Genomic DNA, 24,223 nt, shown 5'->3' with positions numbered 1-24,223 from the left:
TAATGGATCCCTCTGTCGTGTAGAAAATGATCCTGTTCCTAAATGGGTTCACTCCATGAGCCCCCACCTGACCCTTAGTATAGCAACTCTGGGTTCTGAGTTTAAAAAACTGTCCACAAATTATGGGTCAGAAAGAGAAAAGGCAATATTCACAGCTTCAGCTTTGTCTACAGTCTCCATTGTACTTAGACTGGCTGACTGCAATCATTGCTAGTTCTTCCCATTGCTCTCGCAAAAGTGGCAAGTAATCGAATACTAAAGTCATAGGAAGAACCAATCAGATCATTGCCTAATGGTGTAGTGTGCAATCGTTTTGCTTTATGATTAGGGCCAAAACCCAGTTTGTATATTTGCTGTTTCAGGCCTTCATGCAACTGAAATTTCCTTCTTCGGTAAGATATTGAACATTGCCACCAAATCAGGTGTCACCTCCGCCATTTTATTTCGCTTTTGGTGATTATTTTTATTTCTTCCTTCGCTGTGGTTCCATCCCATTGTTTGTACCCACACAACGGAAGTAGTGCATGCACTGGTACTTTGATGGGCACGCTGGTGTCGCACTGGAAACAGTTTTATTTGGCACATTTATTATTTATAGCTGGGCTCCACTGCTTCTTTATATTAGTCTCGTGCTTCATTCGTAGTTACATAGATATATATTTTTGATTTTTATTTTACATTTTTTTTTAATTAGTACAACAGCCGGGGTATCATCAGGCCTGATCATATCCCGATAGCCCCGGCTGTTTGGGCAGTGGTACATGTATATTTTTGTGGCACCATTATTTTTCTTAGGAAGGAGTCTCCATTTTGTTTCCTGGGATTCAGTCTCATGTGGCTTAAGCCAAGTGGCTCCCTTTTAATGTCATGGGGGTGTTAAATGAGACGTTTCCTGGGATTTGGAGTCTGTTTCCTGAGGAAAATAATCTCTCCATAAGGCATTACATCCCACTGCCCTTAGCACTGTGGCACATAAGGTGTCCCTGCCTCTACCATCGACTGAAAATTTTGATGACCGTCACAAATTGCTTAACCAAAAAGATAATTTTTTTTAGAAAATCAAAAACACCTTGTGTGCCATAGCCTATAGCTTTATTTTTGGGATTGTTATTAAATTATATACTGTATATTTATTATATTGTTTTTTGTTTTTTTTGGAATGCTTTATAATCAAATATGTCTCATTTGCTCATGTTGAGGTGTAAGCCCTTTTCTGTTATATGGTCGTGGAAGATGGGTTAAGCAAATACTGCCATACAAGTTGCTTTATAGAGTGATCTATTTGAAACATTCACAATTGTAAATGCAGAACTTTTAAAGGGGTCACAGCAAAATGAGTGAGTGACCAGAAGCCACCAAAGCTTCCTGTACCCCCCACCACTCAGTACCTGAGCACTAGAATCACCATATTCTGTTCCGGGCAGTGGGTGGGGTGAGAGGCATTTGGGAACAGTCAATTTCTAGGTCCTTGCTAAATAATCCTAATTGGCCAAGATATATGATATTCAATGACTCCAATGACCAGTTAAGTTGCTTACAGGTCTGGACATGGAATCTCTGTTCTTCTGCCTTGCTAAATAGAAGATCTCTGGTCTCTGTTCTACGGGGGCAGCCATTTTTTTTCCTCTGCAACAGAACTTCGCTTTATGGCAACAGTATACAAGGCAGAAAGCCCTAAGCTGATAATATACATGTGAATGTTACAATGGACATATTTAAAAGAAAGCAGAGTAGTGGGGCAGATCCAGATCAAGGAGGTTACTCCGTGTTACATGTGTGTAATATGTGCCCTGTGTTCTTGCATTTCTAGGTAATGCGGGATTACAATCTCCAGCTCTTTGTACAGGAGAATTTAGTGTTCCACAAAGCACAGCCCTTCCAGTTCCAGCCTTGTGACAGCGACACAGTAAGGAGCATTTTACCCACTTATATATATATGTCTGTGTGTGTGTAAAATAGAATTGACTTTGTACAAAATATTCTCTTCACACTCTGACTTGTGGGGATTGGTTCCCCAGCCAGCCAGTCTGGCTACAGATATAAAGCACTTATGGCCGGCAGTTGTGTTAATAGTTAACGGCTTTCCAGTATGTGAGTCTGTGGCTTTATAGCTCTCGGCCTTCTACATCCGTCACTGGCCAAGTGGCATTGCAGGGGTCTGTTTGCACACCCATTGCCCAGTAACTGAATAGGAGTATGAATATTGCAGTTTGTTGTTTATCAATGACCTGTTTAACCCTCTCCCACCGAATTCATGATTTCATGAAAATTTCAGGTCTAAAACAATCATCTTTGCATTGTCTGCTGCTGTAGTACATTCTGAATGTAGGGCAGCGTTATTTCACAGGACTCCAGTGTACAGGTATGGGGCACGTTATCCAGAATGCTCAGAACCTGGGGTTTTCCAGATAAGGGATCTTTCTGTAATTTGGATCTCCATGCCTCAAGTCTACTAAAAAAAATCATTTGAACATTAATTAAACCCAATAGGATTGTTCTGCCCCCAATAATATATCTTAGTTGGGATCAAGTACAAGGTACTATTTCTAGAATTACAGAGAAAAGGGTAATCATGTTTAAAAAAATTGAATTATTTGAATAAAATGGAGGCTAGAGGAGATGACTTTGTAATTTGGGACTTTACAGATAATTTTCTGGATAACATATCCCATACCTGTAATTGCAGGCAACTGCAAAGCAGCACTGCCCCACATTCTAGCAATGTATTTGGAACCCCCAGGTCCTGAGCATTCTGGATAACAGGTCCCATACCTGTACTACATTGGTATGACTCCAGTATGATTTTTGCAGGACCCCAGTGACTGCTATGGAAGATGCTTGGGTGCCAAATTTTCCCTTTCTCTGTGTTTTAACCCATCTTACCTGTTTCTGTTCTTGCACAAACGTCTCAGAGTTTTAGTGCTGTTCCTCTGGTGGACATTGAGCCGTCTCCTGTGAGTGCAATGAGAATGATATTAGCAAAGGTATAAACACAAGCTGTGGCTCTTCCCCATGCTGTCCTTGCTGTATGCCTCGTGTGAGCCAGTGACATGTACCCACCGCATGTACATTGCCTTTTATTTTATATCTATATCATTTATATTCAAAGTGTTTCATTTGCTTGGTTTTCATTGTGTCAAGTATTTCATTGCCGGCAGCCTTTTATTTCAAATAATAAATCAGTCAATTTTTTACCTTTGTAAAAAGACAGAAATATTCCAGATACCCACTGGCCCTGGACTTGGATTCAAAATAGGCCCTGGCATTTCATTCACAGAGGCCCAAACAGCCACCACACTAGCCCAATAAATAGTGACTGTCTGTGGCACCTTACAGCCCCCCTGGCATTCCCAGTACCCAGAGGCACAAACAGCCCCCCAGCCCAATAAATATTGACTGTCTGTGGCACCTTACAGCCCCCTTGGCATTCCCAGTACCCAGAGGCCCAAACAGCCCCCCAGCCCAATAAATAGTGACTGTCTGTGGCACCTTACAGCCCCCCTGGCATTCCCAGTACCCAGAGGCACAAACAGCCCCCCCAGCCCAATAAGTAGTGACTGTCTGTGGTACCTTACAGCCCCCCCTGGCATTCCCAGTATCCAGAGGCACAAACAGCCCCCCAGCCCAATAAGTAGTGACTGTCTGTGGCACCTTACAGCCCCCCTGGCATTCCCAGTACCCAGAGACCCAAACTGCCCCCCACTAGCCCAATACATAGTGACTGTCTATGGCATTTTACAGCAGCCCCTCTGGCATTTGCCAGAACCCACAGATTGCCAGTCCGGGCCTGGTACCCACCATATCTGTGTTCGGCAGAACTGAGGTAGCCTGTGGCCAAAACAGCAGGTCTTCCCTTATCTTTTTGCAAACAGGGGGTGTTACCTTTATGCAAAGAAATAGCCGGATATTATATACATTAGTGACTTTGACACAGTAAAATTCTAATTAGCACTGAGCTGAATTACATTTAGCAGATTCACCATCAAGTCTCTCAACCAGTTTCACATCTTCTTTTTTTAAGCACAGACGTTCTCACATTTTGGAGGCAATTAACATTTTCTCTCCTCCTTGGAGAAAATGTCTTTAACAACGTCTCAGATGTAATTGCGCTTCCGAGATTCCCTTCGAGGCACGCTCTCCGGCGCGTCAGTTAATAGAATATCTCCAGTAGTTTCAGACTCGGGAAATCTCAGTAGAAGTGTTTTTTAAAAAAAAAAATCTTTAGTCTACAAAGTTGTTCGGAAACTGTAGAACTAATTCAAATGTCTGCTTTCCTTAGAAGGAGGGTGTTCGACTGTCATCCTTTTTGCTGTTGCAGACTGCAGCCTCCTACATTCTTAGTCAGGTTTAAAGAAAACTAAAGAATATGGCTAGAAATGCTCTTTTTTTTATATATGGAACTTACTGTACCAGCCCAGAGGTTTGTGCCATCTTGATCATGCTAGGTCATCTCTTGAGAGTCAGTGACACTGCACACGCTCAGTGTGCTCAGAGCTTCTGAATAGTTACGGAATGGGGGCATCTGAGAAGGTTTAGATCCTCGCTGCTATAGTGCTGCTGTAGCATTGTGCTAGTATAGTAGCCCGAAACGTAAGGTATAGCTTTGCCTACTACTTTGTTAAGCTTTAGTTTCAGCCAACTGCTGCGTTTCTTTTAAAATTCCTACGTTTTTCCATTTGTTTAGACCAGTGGTTCTCAACCTTCCTAATGCTGCGACCCTTTAATACAGTTCCTCATGTTGTGGTGACCCCCAACCATCAAATTATTCCTAAGACCATCGGAAATGTGTGTTTTCCGATGGTCTTAGGCGACTCCTGCGAAAGGGTCGTTCCACCTCCAAAGGGGTCCCGACCCACAGGTTGAGAACCGCTGGTTTAGACGGTGGACACTGGGCCTTTAAAAGTTTTTCATGGAATCCAGACTGTTAAGCTGCTCCATCGACTTCACTATAGGGCATGTACATATAATTTAGTGAATCTTACCCTACGCTTCAGACCCCTAATATAGATCCACTTGAGGTTTAGGGTGTTTCTCTCTTTTATTACAATGACATATGTGCCTACCACAGTTTATGGATGTAAAATATGTCACTGAATTCATTCTAAGCAAATTTTTAGTGTGCAGTGGCCCATGGCCATACTACTCTGACTAGAGCTGCAACCCAGCCAGTATTTAGCCTAGCCAATATAGTTGCCAGTAAAAGGGTGGCAACACCACTTATAAATCCCATACTGCCCTGGCCCACTCTGTGGCCAATAACCCCCTTTTAAGTAGAAGCCTGCCTTTGCCCTGCCTGATTACCCACCCTTTCCACCCATTTTCCAGCCATGACCCAGACAGGTGACTTCATTGCTCCCCAACCTGAAGGCCCTTATTAACCATAAAGGTGGCAGCCCTACCTCTGCTGAATTTACTTTTCCACACAGTACACCTATTGCTACGAACATGTGTTGTTTTCTATGCGAAATCACCAAAATTCCAGACAGACATGCCACAGACATATCAATATCTCCCTGGCTGAAGAAGCAAAAAGATAAAATCAAAAGGAGATGAGGGAACCATAATGAGAAATCATGACATAAGAGGAATTCAAAGGGGACAAATGCAATAGAAAATTAAAGTTCAGGACAGGATAGTCCTTTATATCAGTCACTGTCACAGTGCAGCTCCCAGTCTGTGGTCCCTATCACATTCACACAACACATGTGCTATAGTTGTTTTAACCAGAGCTTGGCGACATCGCCAAGCGAGCGGATCTTATAGTGTATGGGGACCTTAAGGGCTCTGGCACACGGGGAGATTAGTCGCCCGCGGCAAAACTCCCTGTTCGCGGGCGACTAATCTCCCCGAGTTGCCTTCCCCCTGCCATCCCACCGGCGACAATGTAAGTCGCCGGTGGGATGGCAGACGCAGCGGGGCGATTTGCACGAAATCGCGCCGCCGCATGTGCCATCCCGCCGGCGACTTACATGTTCGCCGGTGGGATGGCAGGGGAAGGCAACTCGGGGAGATTAGTCGCCCGCGAACAGGGAGTTTTGCCGCGGGCGACTAATCTCCCCGTGTGCCAGAGCCCTAAGATTTGCAGTCCAAGGCTACAGGGGTACGCATAAGCTGCCCGAGCCATTGGAAAGGTTCTGAATAAATAAGAGGGTTAACATAACAACTGACACAATAGGAAAGCAAAAAATGCTGAACAAAAGCGAGATGGAGGGGGAGACCAGGAGGGTTAAAAGAATGTGAGAACAGGTTCAGAGGGAGGAGTAGAAAGCAGAGAGCAAACTGACAGCAAAAGGGAAAATCAGTAATAGAAAATGAAAGAGTAGAATAAACATTAAATGGGCAGACAGAACAGGGAGGGATGAGAAAGTGGGCGGCTTCCATATTAGCTCTAGTGAATGTGCTTAGTGTTTGTTTAGTGCAGAGAAGGAAGGCAGAGCTCATTCCGAATGTTATTCCTGCTGGCCAGGTAGCCAAGGTTTTTATTTTCCCAGTGGGACATGGATAGGATTTCCAGCCTGTCACAGGTCAGCTGTGGCTCATCCTGTCCCACAAGACCCCAGTGCACCCCCTGTTCCGCCCTGGGAAGGATTACTGTGCACTGCCCGCTTGTGCTGCTTCAGCAAATGCTGATTCAACGCTGGAGCCCCTCTGCTTTCCATGGGACGTTTCCTGTTTGTTCAGACTCTATTTCAAAGCCGGGCTAGGAGAGAGCGTTGGGTTAAAGGAGAAAATAGACTTCTGTATCTTACTTTCAATTGGTCTTCTTTTGTCTCCCTCTTCTTCCGCTCTATATTTCAATTAAAAAGGCATTTCCAGCCATGAAGAAAGAAGATGCCATTTCCAACTTACATTAATTAAACATTTTCAGTTGTTCTACACGTATTTTTTACTTAATTGCTATTGAAAGCAGTGGCTCTCTGACTGTTTATAATCTCTATGCTGCTAGTTCAGACTTCTGAAACACTGGAGCAAAAGTCAGCTGGGTTAGCAGACCTGGAGGAGAACCGACTTAAAACTTAATTTACCATGACAACCAGAAAAACAGATTGAGGGCCAAAAATTGCAGTAAAATGCACCTGCCATTTTATTCAGACCTTGTCCTGTTTGTCTATCATTCAAACCCCTTCCTAGTTACCGAAATTGCTAGCCCTAGCAACCATATATTGATTTCAGTCCCTAAACTGGGAAACTGTAGAACAATAAAATAATTAAACATTTTTCTTATAGACAGTGGTGCAGATAGATTGTGTTAAAGGTATAGCGCCCCCTTGTGGCACAGAATCTCTAGCTGGGGATTGAATTTGTCTCTTCCTTTCTTTGGCCTTGGAGAATTCACGTACACTCCAAGTGTGCCCAAGATGCCAGGAGCAGCTGGGAGACGAGAGCTATAGAAATCACACGTTATAATTATAACACTCTCTCTTGTGGTACCCGTTGTGCGTCGCCCCCAGAGACGGTATGTTCAAGGTTGTCAGAGTGGCGCTGTGAGCGCTCAGTGCTTCTGGCAATCGGATCTTCTTTCGTCTGCGTGAATAGATTATATTATTTACAGAGCCATAGATATCTCTCTGCCTCGGGATTCTCCCGCACCAGAACATGTCTACCTGCGCGTTTAACATGGCTGTGTGTGGGGTTATATAATATATATATATATATATTATACATACTTACATACATATACATACACTGTATATATACCCAGTTTTCATGCTGCAGTAAATGACTGTATTTCTTCTCATAGATTCCTATCTTCCGTGCCACTGTGCCGTATATCATTGCTCAGCACTGCAACACAACCACTTTATTGTGGTGGCCTTGGCTCTGGCCTCTGCTCCCAATTATTTTCCTGTTTATTGTTGCTCTTTTATTGGAAGCTTTATGTGCAGTTAGATTGAAATTGAATTTTAGTTTAATATAAGGGTGAAGACACACTGAGCTACTAGTAGCAGCTACTTTTTCAAGTCTACTAAATCCCCTGCCATTGACAATACTGGGAATTGCCTCTGCTAAAACACACGTAGAGACAATTATCAGTAAATGATCAGTACTGTCTTTTTTAGTAGCCACGACAAGTAGCTGCTACTAGTTGCTCTGTGTGTCTTCACCATAAGGGCTCTGGCACACGGGGAGATTAGTCGCCCGCGGCAAAACTCCCTGTTTGCGGGCGACTAATCTCCCCGAGTTGCCTTCACCTGCCATCCCACTGGCGAAAATGTAAGTCGCCGGTGGGATGGCACACGCGGCGGCGCGATTTCGCGCAAATCGCCGAAAAAGCCTCGCAAGGCAAGGAAGCAACGAGGTTCTAAGCTGAGATATGAAGGAGTGTGCCACAATAACTACTATGTAATCTAGGCAAAAATATGCCCTTATAAATTGTTGTAACTACAGCTCTCCAGGGTTTCTTGGAACTCGCATCTGCTTCAAAATCTGAGCATCGGAAAAAGCACGGGAGCCAGTGTTTCACTGACAGGCATGATGCTGTTTATTACAGGCCCTACCCAGTTACCCATCATTTTCTTTAAATGTGCCACATGGTGTCACTGAATCAATGAAGGCAAGACACACCTACAACGAACAGTTTATTACAGGCCCCTCCCACTTACCCATCATTCTGCATGTATGTGCCACAGCTGATCACTAAAGCAGTAAAGAACAAACACGCTAAGATATGAGAGACACCTGATGTATTGTACTTGTTACTGGTCCACTTACCCAGCATTCTGTGCGTCACATGGTATTGCTGAATCGATAGACAAGAAACACCTACAAATGAGAAACACCTCATATAAACAATTTGTTACAAGCCCCGCCCATTTACCCAACATTCTGTGTGTATGTGTCACATGGTATCACCAAATCAATGCCATCACGCCTAGATATGAGAAACATCATATAAACAGTTGGTTACAGGCCCCTCCCACTTACCCATAACTCTGTGTATGTGTCACATGGTATCTCTGAATCAGTAAAGGCCAAACACACCAAGACATGAGAGATACTTGTTATAGGCTCCTCCCACTTACCCAGCATTCTGTGTGTGTCACATGGTATCACTGAATCAGAACACACCAAGATATGAGGAAAACCTTATGTATTCTACTTGTTATAGGCTCCTCCCACTTACCCAGCATTCTGTGTGTCACATGGTATCACTGAATCAGAACACACCAAGATATGAGGAACACCTCATGTATTCTACTTGTTATAGGCTCCTCCCACTTACCCAGCATTCTGTGTGTGTCACATGGTATCACTGAATCAGAACACACCAAGATATGAGGAACACCTCATCTATTCTACTTGTTATAGGCTCCTCCCACTTACCCAGCATTCTGTGTGTGTCACATGGTATCACTGAATCAGAAAACACCAAGATATGAGGAACACCTCATGTATTCTACTTGTTATAGGCTCCTCCCACTTACCCAGCATTCTGTGTGTGTCACATGGTATCACTGAATCAGAAAACACCAAGATATGAGGAACACCTCATGTATTCTACTTGTTATAGGCCCCTCCTACTTACCCAGCATTCTGTGTGTCACATGGTATCCCTGAATCAGAACACACCAAGATATGAGGAACACCTCATGTATTCTACTTGTTATAAGCTCCTCCCACTTACCCAGCATTCTGTGTGTGTCACATGGTATCCCTGAATCAGAACACACCAAGATATGAGGAAAACCTTATGTATTCTACTTGTTATAGGCCCCTCCTACTTACCCAGCATTCTGTGTGTCACATGGTATCACCAAATCAATGCCATCACGCCTAGATATGAGAAACAACAGTTACAGGGCCCCTCTCACTTACCCATCATTCTGTGTATGTGTCACATGGTATCACTGAATTAGTAAAGGCCAAACACACTAAGGGGTATATTTATGCTGTGTAAAAAGTGGAGTAAAGCATTACTGTTGATGTTGCTCATATCAGCCAATCAGATGTTTTGCTTTGGTTTTTTAACTGTTGAAATCTAATTGCTGATTGGTTGCAACATCACCACATGATAAATATACCCCTAAAGGTGGCCACATGTGGCGATGTCGCACGAAACATCGTCAGATCCGCCACACACCGTTCAGGGCTGAAACAGCAGATAAGGAGGTAGAAACAATAGGATTTCTACCTCCTTCTGCCGATTCAGCCCTGACGGCAGATTTCGGTCAGGCGCCTTCTATGGCGCCCGATCAAAATTTTCTAACCTGGCCGATCGGCGAATCGACCGATTTCAGCAGCTTCCTGCGATATCGGTCGACTCGCCGACATGCCATACACGCACCGAATATCGTACGAAACGAGGTTTCCTACATTATTATCGGTGCGTGTAAGGCCAGCTTAAGACACCAGAGACACTTGCACTTACCCAGCATTCTATGTGTGTGTCACATGGTATCACTGAATACATAACAACAAAACAAACCAATATAAGGAACACCTCATGGTATTCTCTCGTTATAGGCCCCTCCCACGTACTCATGATTCTTTGTTTTATGTAACATGGTATCACTGAATCAGTAACAACACACTAAAATATAAGGAACGCCTCATAAAAATCTGCTTGTTACAGGTCCCTTTTATTTACCCATCATTCTGTGTGTTACATTGTATAATTGAATCAGTAAAGGCCAATGTCAGTGTCTGTGTAACTAGTTGCATTATTATGTATAAGCTGCGTTTCATAATGATTTGCTGAGCTGCAGACCAATTTGCACCAATCCCTGTGTTCTGTTATCGACTTTATTTTCATGTATTTTTCTTTTAAAATATGAAGCATGCCCTGTCATGAGTAGCTGATAACCCGTCTCTGCTTCAGTTCCATTCTCCCTGCTCAGAAAGCGATTGTTACAGCGAATGAGCTTGTGCAGCTAAATATTGCATGTTGTATTGCAGAGCCGACAGCTGGAGTCTGAAACCGGCACTACAGAGGAGCACAGCCTAAATAAAGAGGCTCGGAAGTGGGCTACTCGGGTGGCACGGGAGCACAAAAATATCATCCATAGTCAGCGGGTAGGTACTCCATGACCACACTCCAAGGCAAAGTAAACCTGGCACCAACCCCAGGGGAATAAGGGGCTCATGGGGTACGGACTGAAGAGAAGTTTTAAATAAGATTATGAAAAATGTGTTATTCTTAAACTGTTTTAACCCAGTAATTTTGAGTTACTCCACTGGATGGGGTTACCACTGTCATACGTCAACCTCCATTATGTATAGACATAAAAATGCTTGCATTGCACAAATGCAGCCTCTGTATCAGCTCACATGCCCTCTATGTTTGCACAGAGATGTTCCTACCTCCCCTACAGCAACTACAAACAACTGGCCTATTGAAATAAACCTTTAAAAGGAAACGCATTTCATGCTTAAGCACTTTATTTATTCTGTTTACAGTAGAGGGCGAGGGCACACCTTATTGTGTACATTCCCGCTGTGCATATTTGCATGGATACTTTAGAAGTGGCTGATATATAATATTTGGCTTGCCTCAGGCATTCCCTATAAAGCTCCACGCTGCAAAGCTGTATTTATATAAGAGCAGAACATGTTGCTCTGTGAGGCAGGACTGCAGATGGGCAGTGACCATTGCAAGCTTTAGCTGTGAGTCTAAAGGTGGCCATACACAGGAGGATTTGCTCATTTAGCAAAGTCACCAAACAAGTGGATCTTTTCGTGATATGCCCACCTAAGGTGGCAAACGATTGAATTAAAACTGCGGGCAAAGGCGCCATCGGGAGGACCTGTTGGGGCTGCCCATACCCGGGCAGATAAGCTGTTGAATCAGTCGAAAGGACCCAAATCAGCAGCTGAAATCTGCCCCTGTATGGCCACCTTAAGCCAGTAATAATGAGCATTAGCTGACTGGCTTTACACCACAGTATCTGTGGTCGTAACCAAAGTTTATAGTCTATAGCAGGGGTCCCCAAGGTTTTTAGGGTGAACCCAGTAGGGGCTATGATTGGTTATTTGGTAGCCCAATGGGAACTGCCAGACTACAGGGGGCTCAGTTTGGCAGTATACATGGTTTTATGCCTCCAAAACCTGCCTCCAAATCAGAATTTTAAAAATGAGCATCAGCTTAGAAAGCCATTGGTGAGCCACTGGTTGGGAAACACTGGTCTACAGCCGGGGCCCCAACCTTTTTTACCCATGACCCACATTTAATTTTAAAAAGAGTTGGGGAGCAGCACAAACATGAAATGTGTACCTGGGGGGTACCAAGTATGGGCTGTGATTGGTTATTTTATGTGGACTGGCAGCCTACAGAGAATCTGTTTGCCAGTACAACAGGTTTTTATGCAACCAAAGCTTGCCTTTAAAATGAGCACCTACTTTGAGGCCACTGGGAGCAACATCCAAGGGGTTGAGGAGCAACATGTTGCCCCTGAGCCACTGGTTGGGGATCACTGGTCTATAGCCATAAGTCTATTTTACTAATGTCTGTGGGCCATGCTTTAGCTTAGCCAAGCAGTGTGGCAGCTTTCATTCATGCTTTAAGCAATATATGTTGTAGTAACACAGAAGAAACTCAACTGTACCCAATAGATGTACATCATTTATAAGAAGGGGCTGATACTGTGCGATAGTATATAGGTTATAGTAAGGTAACATACATATGGATGCCTTCTTGCTGTTGGAGAGCATCTTTCAGTGTCAACGCCAGGAAATATTCTGACATAGACTAATCTCCCCGAAATGCCATCCCACCAGCTAGAATGTAAATCTCCGGTGGGATGGCATACGCGGCGCGGTGATTTGCCAAAATTGCCTTGAGAGGAAACTTCGGCGATTTCGCTCCGTGTGTTTTCACCCTTAGTCCCACTGGCAAACAATACAGAGAGAATCCTCTTTAGCTCCTGATATTTAGAATACTTCTAATTCCTGCATCAGAGCAGTTGATTCCCCCCCTAGGCCTGATGTGCTGATCCGGGGAATACATAACCCACAGTACTGCCTGCAATCAGAAAATTGTACTACAACCTTCTGTCTCTTTTATACAGGCCCTGGAGGAGCTGGAATGTCAGACCACCCCAGTTTCAGAGCAGAGCCGGATGGAACTGGAACAAAAGATAGAAGAGACTAGAGAGAATATGCGCAAGGCAGAGGTAAGTTGTGCCATCTGTAACACTGGGGTAAATCGGGGGGCCAACAAGCAGTGCAGTTGTGTTGTGCTCCCAGATTTTAGAACTTTGCTTGCGCACAGAGGCAAGATTTGAAGCAAGAACTTGCAGCAAAAGTCACTGGTTGCTGATGAGTATTATGTCCCAGTAAGGGTTAAGGCCTTAGGCAAGAATATGAGGACTCTATCTGTCTCTGGTTTCACGACAAAGGGCAATATTCTTTGTCGCCTGATTCTCTTCCTCAGGTGTGACATTGTTTAGCGTCCCTGTGTCTGGTTGCTGCAGGGGTTAGGTTACCGTATGCCCTTTCAGATCAGAAACTTCAACACTTCATTGGCCTGGTTACTTTCCCATGGCTGGGGGAGGCTGTTTCGTAATGCACCTATGACTTTCTGGTCCGGTATTTCCCATACCTAGAGTGTAAAGTCCATAAATATTGGATGCAGATCTACCATCTGTACCGCATTGTTAAATAAAGGGGAAGTAAGAAAGATAATCTAGGCTCTAAATTGCCCTATTGCTGCTGCTTATACCTCAGATTCTTACTTTCATTATCTAACTCGTGTTTCCTTATCTAACTCGTGTTTCTCCAGTTTCCTTAATAAAGATTCACCCAGATCCATTTGGTTTTGCCCAAATGCTCCACGAGCAATTACAATTACTAGCAACCGCTTTCAGGGGGCATTTACAGCTGAGGGCACTAGCGTATCTATATAGGGGGCAAATCCAATGACCTATTTTGTGTTGCCTTTCTAATAAGGTCTATATTTGGATTTGTAATATAGCTGTGAGAACATTAGCAGCATGGTGGCACGCACATGAGGTTGCAGGAAGATACTGGATACCTAGGGCAGCTAATGATTATTTGTGCTTGATTAGACAGTGAGAATTGCCAAGCAAAAGCTCTACCCTCCTACCCTTTCACTTAACATGTAATTTATCTATCTGGTTATAAGTTACTTATCTGTCTTTGGTAACTGATGCCTTGTTATGCTTCATTATTGCTAAGTCTAATGTCCCACAGGGAGATTAGTCACCCACAATAAATTTCTGCTAACGTGGGCAACTGCTCTCCCCTAAATACTTTTCCACCGGCAGTAATGTGAACTGCCGGTGAGAAGGCATACGCATCACTAAGATGCCCGACGTTTCCTCGCAATTGGCAAAGCAAATGTCTTCCCACCAGGAAGCCAGTGATTTCTAATTCAAAATTCAAAGGAAATGTGTCCATAGAAATGGTTAGCACTGCTTCTGCCTCTGGATCCTAAGTTCCTTTGTGACCTGGAAACCATCTGCAAGGAGTTTATGCTTTTTCCCATTGTCTGTATAGGTTTCATGCCAGTACTTTAGCTTCCTCCCACATACCAAAAGCATACAAGCAAGTTAATTGGATGCAACAAGATTGGCCACGTGAATGTGATAGGGACCTTGGAATGTAAGCTCACTGGGGCAGGGGCTGATGGGAATGTGATAGGGACCTTAGATTGTAAGCTCCACTGGGGCAGGGACTGACGGGAATGTGATAAGGACCTTAGATTGTAAGCTCACTGGGGCAGGGACTGATGGCAATGTTATAGGGACCTTTGAGTGTAAGCTTCACTGGGGCAGGGACTGATGGGAATGTGATAGGGACCTTAGATTGTAAGCTCCACTGGGGCAGGGACTGATAGGAATTTGACAGGGACCTTAGATTGTAAGCTTCACTGGGGCGGGGACTGATGAAATATGCCACTATATAAAAAACAATAACAAATAATGTTCTATTCCTGTACAGATTACAAAGCTAAAAGCTGAAGCCCGACTGGATCTGTTGCGGCAAATCGGTGTGTCGGTGGACACGTGGCTGAAGAGTGCAATGAATCAGGTGATGGAGGAGCTGGAGAATGAGCGCTGGGCAAGCCTCCCAACCCTGATGAATAATGGCTCCTCCCATATGGTATAGTCACATTACCTCTATATATAATATAATATAAAATATATTATATTAAAATGCACCTTATTTACGGTTGCAGCTACAGTCACTGCAAAAAAATGGCAACCTGCAGCTCATGAATGACTTCTTTTTCTATTATTGCCCAGTGGGTTCTGTTCCAGCTGTTGCCAATCTCCTATTCGATTGGGCCACATATGTGCTGTCTCATGTGTGCTGGGTATATCATTTGGGTAGTTACTAATACTAAGATCCTTGTCATTCTGTGATTGCATTAAAATGGAAGTGAATTAGGATTTACAGTACTTACTGTAATTAAATCTCGCCATAAAACCACAGGCAGGAACAACCCAAAGCAATGTATTTCCGAGCTGCTGATTGTAAGTTAAATCTATTACCGGCCTATTGCCCTTTAACATGAGGAATTCTCTATATTACAAGTTAATGAGCCAGTGGGTGTCTCACCATAAATCATGCTCCCAGGTTATGAAACGCTGGCCGGCAGTCTGATAAACTGTCTGGGAGGCACCGGCCGATGAGTGGCACCTCATTTACAGCAAATGTAAATGAAAGGAACACAAGGCTGGGAATGTGTAGTAATTGCAGCGTGAGTCTCCGGTGTCACAAGGGGAGCGTCTCGCTTACTCATTAACTCCGGCTTCTTGTGCTGAAAGGCAGAATTCTCTAAATGCCAGTGCTGAAAACACTGCAGTAAATAAATAAAGTTGTACAGTTACACATCTGTTTAAAGAGACAGCAGGCCTTGTACCACAAAGCTTACAGTCCAAGCAAGATAGACACAAATACTGTAGAAGGGCAATAGGTGCTACCATTCATCGTGTACTATGGATATCTGTGGATTTGTCAGGTTTTACACTTTTTTACACTTCACCTTTAAGTATGTTATAGAATGACCAATTCTAAGCAACTTTTTAGTTGGTCTTCATTATTTATTTTTTATCGTTTTTGAACTATTTGCCTTCTTCTGCAGCTTTCAAATGGGGGTCACTGACCCCGGCAGCCAGAAACGATTGCTCTGTGAGGCTCCAGTTTTCTTGTTATTGTTACTTTTTTTTATAACCTTTTCTATCCAGTCCCTCTGCCATTCATATACCAGCCTTCTCATTCAAACCAGGCCTTGGTTGCTATGGTAATTTGGACCCTAGCAACCAGATAGCTGCTCAATCTCCAAACTGAAAAGCTGCTAAACAAAGTCAAATAACTAAAAAAAAAAAATACAAATAATAAAAAATAAAGTCCAATTACAAATTTTATCAGAATATCACTTGCTACATCACACTAAAAGTTAATTCAAAGGTGAACAACCCCTTTAAGGTGAAGAATAGCCACAGCGTTAGGTGTGTTGTTGGTTTTGATGTTCCCCCGACAGAAGGCCTGATTTCTTTGGTTGTTTGCTGACAGGGAGGCACAGATGTGGATCGGGAGGATGGAGAGGAGTTGGAGGACAGCATGGATGCCTTTGATGACAGCAGCTCCAGTCCTTCTGGCACCCTACGGAACTATCCGCTGACTTGCAAAGTCATCTACTCTTACAAGGTTTGTGTGAGTTCTTGTATCCACAGGCCAAATCACCAGCAGGGTTCACCATGGGGCATCTGGCAAGTTATCAGGGTTGTACAATAAGTGGTGCTGGAACCAGTGCTAAATAGGAGTTGTGCTTTAAACAGCAGAAAATGCCATGAACAATACTGAGAATTGCCTCTGCAAAACACACAGAGATAATTATCAGTAAATGATCAGCATTGTCTTTTTTAGTAGCCACGACAAGTAGCTGCTACTAGTAGCTCTGTGTGTCTTCACCCATAGCCTTATAAATGTACAATATTCGCTGTTGCTTCTGGGATTTACATCTGAAGGAAAAAGAAATCATATCTGCCCAAGTACTGTAACATCAAAAAGAACTATATTGCCAGGTTTCCTTTATCATGGTTAAGTCTGTAGGGCAGACTGATTGGACACTATGGGTTTTAGACCTAGGGCCAACTTTGTTCTTGTTACTAAGTTTCATCCTAAAGTATTCATTGGGATCTGGGTATAGAATTGATTTTCTGCTGCCAAAATCTCTGCCAACCCCTGGTAAATGGCAGCAGGTTCTCTATAGGGGCTTCTCTAATCTTTAACTGCTCGCCTTGTAGGCCTCTCAGCCTGATGAGCTGACTATAGAGGAGCACGAAATGCTAGAAGTGATTGAAGATGGAGACATGGAAGACTGGGTGAAGGTACGTTGGTCAGACACATTATATTGGCCACAGCAAGAATATGTATTGATCATTAAAACATTGTAGTTGCTTTAAAATGTATATCAGATATTCTATGTACTACTGAGTCATTGCATACCCTATTATTGTGCACCCAGAATAAATTTGGTATTTATATCTATGGGTGGGAGGCACCATATTGTCTCTCTTTAACATTGCAGTTTAAGGGTATCTAATTGCATGCACGGAACATCACCTTTGTATATTATTTTTTTACATAATGCCATATAGGTTATGTCTGCTAAGGCATTCTCAATAGACATTGAGTAAACCGCACTTTGATAGCCTGGCTTGGTTTCCAACAAAGTCCGTAGGAAACAAACTGTATTGTGTAAGGGTGTAAGTACCCAGATTTTCAGGGGATACTGGTTGGTAGTGTTATACTGTATGTCTCCCATTAACTCCCATTGAAGCCAAACAGATCACAGGGTGAAGTGCTATATTCACAAGGCTAATGAGATTATACAACGTGTTTGTCTCCTTGGCAGGCGAGGAACAAGTCGGGGCAGGTGGGGTATGTACCAGAGAAGTACCTCCAGTTTCCTGCATCCAACAGCCTACTGAGCATGCTCCAGTCCTTGGCTGCACTCGATAGTCGCTCCCACACTTCCAGCAACTCTAACGATGCTGATATGGCCTCAGGGAGCCTGAATGGAGACACCAATGGTAAATCCGCTTTCCTGCTACTTTATGTTCCCAATCAATGTTATTAATCATTACTCTTTATTTCCAGTTTACAGTGCCCTCCTCAGGGGCATTTGAGCTTTGAGGTTTTGGCAGCTTGAGCTATATTTTCATTTAATAGGCCTTATAGGCCAGTAACTTGCTGATATTCCTATTGCTAGGCCACACTGGCTACCCTCCCTTTCAGCATTTTGACTCTGCATTTTCTTTGTTCCTCAGTCTGTTTCGTGAAAGCACTTTATGAGTACGATGGCCAGACCGACGATGAACTGTCATTCCCAGAGGGGGCGATCATTCGAATCCTGAATAAGGAGAACCAGGACGATGATGGATTCTGGGAAGGAGAATTCAACGGACGCATCGGGGTCTTTCCTTCTGTGTTGGTGGAGGAACTCACTGGGTCTGAAAATGGAGACGCCCAGTGGTTTGGCGATGTTCAGGTAAGCAACATTGGCTAAATAAGATGCTATATTTTTATTTCTTGGCTCAGCTGCTCAACAGCACCCTCTAGAGGCCACACACACTATAGCTGGCCATGAGCTCTGGGTGTGGGAGATTCTCTAAATATAGAATTCACTACTAAATATAGAGAAGATGATTTAACTGTCGGCACGTGTAACCTCTTGTTCACAGTGCTGGTCTCCACCCTGGGAAATGACTTTTCTATAGATGCCATAATAACTACCCTCAGAACAGGGGTGTGCTACATATAAAGCAGCTTTTGGGCAGGAACGGATATATCTTCTTCCTCGAGTTGCACCTTTCTTTTTATTTAGAAGCTGAACCACAGATTTTTTTTGCAGCAGGAAGAAGAGTTCCTACATCTAACTTGATCCTAGGCTTGTAAAGGCTGATGGGAGTTGTTGTTCTGCTTTATTGCCCCCTTATAAACATAGGTCAAAAGTATTTTTCTTTTATCCAAAAAATATTTACTTATTTTTGTTTCCCAGATATCGCCATCTCCGAAGCCGCAGAACTCTCTTCCCCCGCTGCCTCTATATGACCAGCCTCCCAGCAGTCCCCTTTACAGCCCAGACAAGAATAACGCCCAGTACTTTCCTCGCTCGCCTTCTGGGAATGGTAAGTATCTAACTCTTTCTATTAGTAAGTGAAATAACAGATATTTTGCCTTATCAGTGTTGTAAACCCTATCTGCCAAGTTGGGCAGGCTCATTTAGGGTGAAGTATTAAAGGAGCAATTTGGTAAGAAATAGGGATGCGCCAAATCCAGGATTTGGTGTGGGATTCAGCCAAGACTTTATCTTTTTTGGCAGGATTCTGATTCGGCTGATTCTGATTCTGGTCACATGAACAGAAGTAAAAAAAAAAAAATGTAACTCTTCCATAGACTTACTTGCATATGCAAGTTATCTATTTTTTTAATTTATTAGGAGTCCAAGTTGGTACAATTTTTGCCGACTCCAGGTACCCACAATTGCTTCCAACTCCACAGCTCTGTATAAAAAAAAAAAACAATGCAGGAATGATCAATTCTGAGTTTGATCTCAGTATTTATTAAAAAGCTCTATATTTCTTTCTTTGTTTAGAAAACAACATGAGTTTGGATTCCCCAGGGACGTCCCACCCACCCAGAAGCATGCCGGAGACTTACCATAGCAAGCTGCGCCCTGTAAGTTATCTTTTCTTCTATCTAGGTTCTCTGTAATACTGATGAATCTAGTTATCTGGACTTACTACTGAAATCTGTCTGCTTCTGTGTGCATCTACCCAGCAGATATTTAATTTAAGAGTAGCTAATGTTACATTAGGCCATCTGCTGGTAGAAGGTAGTATAGCGGTTTATATGAATTACTCCTTAAAGACACACACTCTAACCCGTATTGCTCCTCCAATCACAGGTGCGCGCTGCCCCTCCACCACCCACGCAGGCACAGAGGCGGCCGGCCGAGAAGGCAGAAGATGTCGAAATAACGTTGGTGTAACCACGGGTTTCCCAAACTCTGCTGACATCAAGGCCAAAGGACCTGTTTGGTCGAGACGTTCAGGCACCTTCTGCATGTAGCGATCCATGTCATATCAAGGGAGGAGGATTTTCTACGGCCGCGGACTTACATTGGACATTTTGTGCCTTTTTTTTTTTTTTTTTTCTTCTTTTTAATATAAATGTTATCAAGCCTCTTTTAGCACAAGAAGCAATGAGGTTAAAGTCGTGCAATGTAGGTGAGATCAGCTTTGTACAGAACGGCAGGGGCGTCCCTTACCTGCTTAACATTAGATGGAGACGTTGGGTACCCGTGGATACTGTTAGGCAGTAGCCTCTTCTCTGCACTGAATATTCCTTCTCTGCATGTTTGTACCTGGGAATGGGTGATGCCATAGTGCTTGCCTCTGTAGACTCATAATTCATCTCCTTGCTGTTCTAGCGAAGCTGGCAAGCAAAATGGCAGCACTTGCTCTAATATATAAAGGCTAACAAGCAAATATGTAATTCTGCTTATAAAGGCACCCAAGAAAATGTTGACCATCAGTCCGCCATCTTCTGTTAAGCAGTTTGGGCACCCCTGTTCTGAGCATAGACGAGCCCCGCAGAGGTTGCACCAATGAGGACGCTTGGAAGAAGCACCTCCCCCGGCTCCTGTGCCAAGGCTGTAGAATGACCCAATACATGCAGCATAGTCATAGAATACTTCTATCATGCGCGTTAGTACAGTATATTACTGTTGCCATAGGAATGTGTTAAGACTGTCCGATATCTCCGGTTCTCTGTATATTGAACGGATACAAACTCATGGCACCTCCTTCCTGCCCCCAGAATCCCGCGGTGCATTGCAGAGCAAAGTGCTGCCAACGTGGCAGGAAAGGAAGGTGAATTCAGACTAAAAGGGGGGGCTGGCTCCTCTCGATTTTATTCCCGATGATACATAACACTGTACCGTGTCTCTGCCCATTTCTTCCATCATTAATCATTCAGATACTATGTAACAAAGTGATGTATGGATATTTAAGCAGCTCCAGAGCTTTGGATAGTGTGAGTCTGAGAACCCACTCTGTAACTTGCACGCCTCTTTCTGCTGTTGGACTACGTTTCCCAGCATTCTCTGCTGGTTGAAACTCCCGGGGCCAAAGGCTCTGCCGGACCATAGGAAGCATATATATATATATATATATATTTCAGAGGCTTTCTCTTATCTGCTTGTACTTTATTTTTCTTCCTTCTATTGGAAGCACTTACGGTGCTGCTTGTGTAGGCAAATGACGGAACTCTGCAGAAAAGCATCCTATCAGCATCTGATTGTAACTGTTTCCCATTCCTGCTCCCTTCCGACTTCCTGACAGATTTCCTGACTTATCTGGGACTCTTCTTATTGTTTATTTCCCCTTTATCTCTCATTGGATGAATGCGACTGTGCTCACAGACGCCCCTTTACTGGCGCAGAGGATCCATGGGCACAACTGAAAAGCAAAGAGCCAATCAACACATGGATTTTTTTTTCCGGCTATCTGAATTCCACGTGTTCTGTGCCAACCTGGCTGAATTAACTGCTTTTGTCCATTAAAAAAAACACAAATGGAGGTACTGGTGACATCACAGTGACATCATTGTGACATCATTATACGCAAGCAAGTCTCCATAAGCGTTTTGCACCTTGTGGTCTTAAAAAACATGGAGCAGAGACCACAGCCGGGTCCGGAACCAAGTCCACCAGGGGATAAACCAGTGACGCCAGTATACGATGATAATCCACGTGGGATTCGTTACGTCTAAATTACATTTAATTACAGTGCAAATGTTTTAACCCTGTATATAGGTTTTATTGGAAAAATCCACAGATCGATGAAACTCTATTTCCCCCCCCCCCCCTATTATTTTGTGCCAATTGTAATTTAGGAACATTGGCTCCGCCCCCACACCCCGACCCCCCCCTGTGCTGATTGTAGAGAGCAGAATGTATGTAAGTGGTTGGCCGGCGTGGCGCCAACTGATTGTGCAAGGCTTTTTTTTATAGAGCCAGGATTTTCCTTGTGCAAAGGAACGGCCGTGTTGTTCTAGGTTGATCATTGTTCTAGGTTGATCATTGTTCTAGGTTGATCATTGTTCTAATGCTTGAATGGTATCTTCTTGGAAGATTCACTTTAAAAAAAAAAGAAAAAATATCTTATTTCCCCTCGTTCGTGTCTTATTTTCTTGTCCCTTTATCGACTGCACCTTCTGTAAATGTGTTTATCCGACACGATTTGTACATTAATCCTATAGAATGGAAACGGGACTGCAAGTCCCAGCATGCTTACCCCAGCTGAGCTGGTAGGGGATGCTGGGAATTGGAGTTCCTATTACAGCTGCAGTGCTATTAACTTGTGTCTCTCGGACCCCAGCAATCTACCAACCCCTGTAGAGGATTCTGGGAGCTGTAGTTGCAGCAACCGCTCGAGCGGCACCAGTTAGTGATCAAATTTATAGGCTTGGAAATGGGTCGCCTTCCTGATATTGTCCAACTTCCAGCATCGGGGCAGTGATTGGACAAAATCTAGGAAACGCCCACTACTGCCTAAAGTCGCCCAAACCCTGTTATCCCCCAGTGGCCCTATATCTTGTAATTTCCTCTACTGTCGGTGGGATAGACAGGGCCCCCAGCTTCTCTTCTGTTAATCCCCGGCCAATTCTAGTCTATTCATAGCAACGGTTTTGTCAAAACAAGTGTTATTTGAAGAAAAAAAAAAAGAAAAGAAAAATCTTTATATTTAAAAAAAAAAAAACAAAAAACGGAAAAAAAACATTTCTGTATGAGCTGCTACTTTATTTAACAGAAAGATGTACAAAAGCCTCTTTTTAACCTCACGTAGGACATTTAACCCATTCCCGCCATGTACAGTGTCAATACACCCTTAAAGCAGAGGTGCAATTCTTCTTTGTATTGGCTGTAAAAAGTTTGTATTTATTATGTATAAAAATGTTGAATAATAAAAAAGTGGAATATCTCTATCCGGCCTGCTGTGTCTTTCTATTGGTGGAATAGAGCCTTGCTATTTGTCCTCATTTTTTATTATTTGTGGGTAATATAAGAGTTTTTGTTCAGAAACTCTTCAATTACAGCAACTATCTGGTTGCTAGGTTTTGTTACCTTAGTAACCAGGTTATAACCTGGTTAACCTTGTTATTATTTGTCCTCATTTTTTATTATTTGTGGGTAATATAAGAGTTTTTGTTCAGCAACTCTTCAATTACAGCAACTGGTTGCTAGGTTTTGTTACCTTAGTAACCAGGGAGTGGTTTGAATGAGAGACTGGTATACAAATAGGAGAGTACCTGAATAGAAAAATAAGTAGTAAATAGTAAAAATAACAAAATTGTAGCCTCACAGAGCAATCGTTTTTTGGCTGCCAGGGTCAGTGACCCCCATTTGAAAGTTGGAAAAATATACAAAATAAATAATGGCCAATTGAAAAGTTGCTTAGAATTGGACATACTGAAAGTTAACCTAAAGGTAAACCACCCCTTAGACAAAGGTTGATATTTCGGATACAGTAGATAGTTACAGATAGTTGCCTTGTCAGTAAATGAGAAAAGACAAATGGGTTGGTATTAATACTTGTGATACAGAGTTGCCCCAGGGACTGACTTGGTAGCCATAATGAAGTCAGGGAGGAGTTTTTTTCCCCATTGGTGGCAAACTGGAGACGACTTCAGACTTTGTACCCTGGCCCAACAGGAATCTAGGTAGAAAATATAGAACTTTATGGTTGTGTGTCCTTTGTCAGCCTTGGCTACTAATATGTATCTTCCATTTCTGGCAGTTGATATTGTAAAAGATTAGCTTTTATACGTGTGGTCCTTGCAGTACCTCCTCTTGCCTGTTTTGCCTTCATATCTACCATAGGCAGCAGTGGAACAGCACCCCCATCTGTGATTTGTGCTGCACCCTGAGGCTTAGCTGACTGCCCCTATGTTTTAACCCATTGTACAATAATATTCAAGACCCTTATGGTTAAAAGGCCCCTATTTATTATACCATTTGCATTTGCCAAATATAAAGTCTATTTGCAGATTCTGCCTTGCACTGAAGTGCCATTGTCTCTTTCCCAAACTTCACTCCGCTCACAAGCAGGGGCTGAGTCCTGTTGGCCAAAATAGTGCAGTGAGGACATTTAGAGGTTAAAAGGATTGTTCACCTTTAAAGTAACAGACAGTGATATTCTGAGATAAATTGCAATTGGTCTTAATTTTTTTATTTGCAGTTTTTTTTAAT

General features: G+C 43.2%; 1 protein-coding gene across 5 annotated transcripts in view; it reads left to right on the top strand.

Moving 5' to 3' along the window:
* fchsd2 (FCH and double SH3 domains 2) overlaps positions 1 to 22,959 on the top strand; it is a 148,479-nt gene extending 125,520 nt beyond the window's left edge. For 2 of the 5 annotated variants that reach the window (XM_031895577.1, XM_031895579.1), the window contains exons 10-22: positions 363 to 392; positions 1,811 to 1,906; positions 2,913 to 2,984; positions 10,897 to 11,013; positions 13,005 to 13,109; positions 14,899 to 15,060; positions 16,477 to 16,611; positions 17,211 to 17,294; positions 17,822 to 17,999; positions 18,237 to 18,457; positions 18,968 to 19,097; positions 19,565 to 19,647; positions 19,877 to 22,959. In XM_031895577.1, the coding sequence (XP_031751437.1) occupies positions 363 to 392; positions 1,811 to 1,906; positions 2,913 to 2,984; positions 10,897 to 11,013; positions 13,005 to 13,109; positions 14,899 to 15,060; positions 16,477 to 16,611; positions 17,211 to 17,294; positions 17,822 to 17,999; positions 18,237 to 18,457; positions 18,968 to 19,097; positions 19,565 to 19,647; positions 19,877 to 19,960 (1,497 nt within the window). In that variant the 3' untranslated portion in view covers positions 19,961 to 22,959. 5 annotated transcript variants of the gene reach the window in all.
* The last annotated feature ends 1,264 nt before the right edge of the window (positions 22,960 to 24,223 follow it).

The sequence above is a fragment of the Xenopus tropicalis genome, chromosome 2 (assembly GCF_000004195.4).
Source record: "Xenopus tropicalis strain Nigerian chromosome 2, UCB_Xtro_10.0, whole genome shotgun sequence".
Classification (NCBI taxonomy): domain Eukaryota; kingdom Metazoa; phylum Chordata; class Amphibia; order Anura; family Pipidae; genus Xenopus; species Xenopus tropicalis.
Note: the sequence above shows the minus strand (reverse complement) of the source record. Positions and strands in the feature narration are given on the sequence as shown.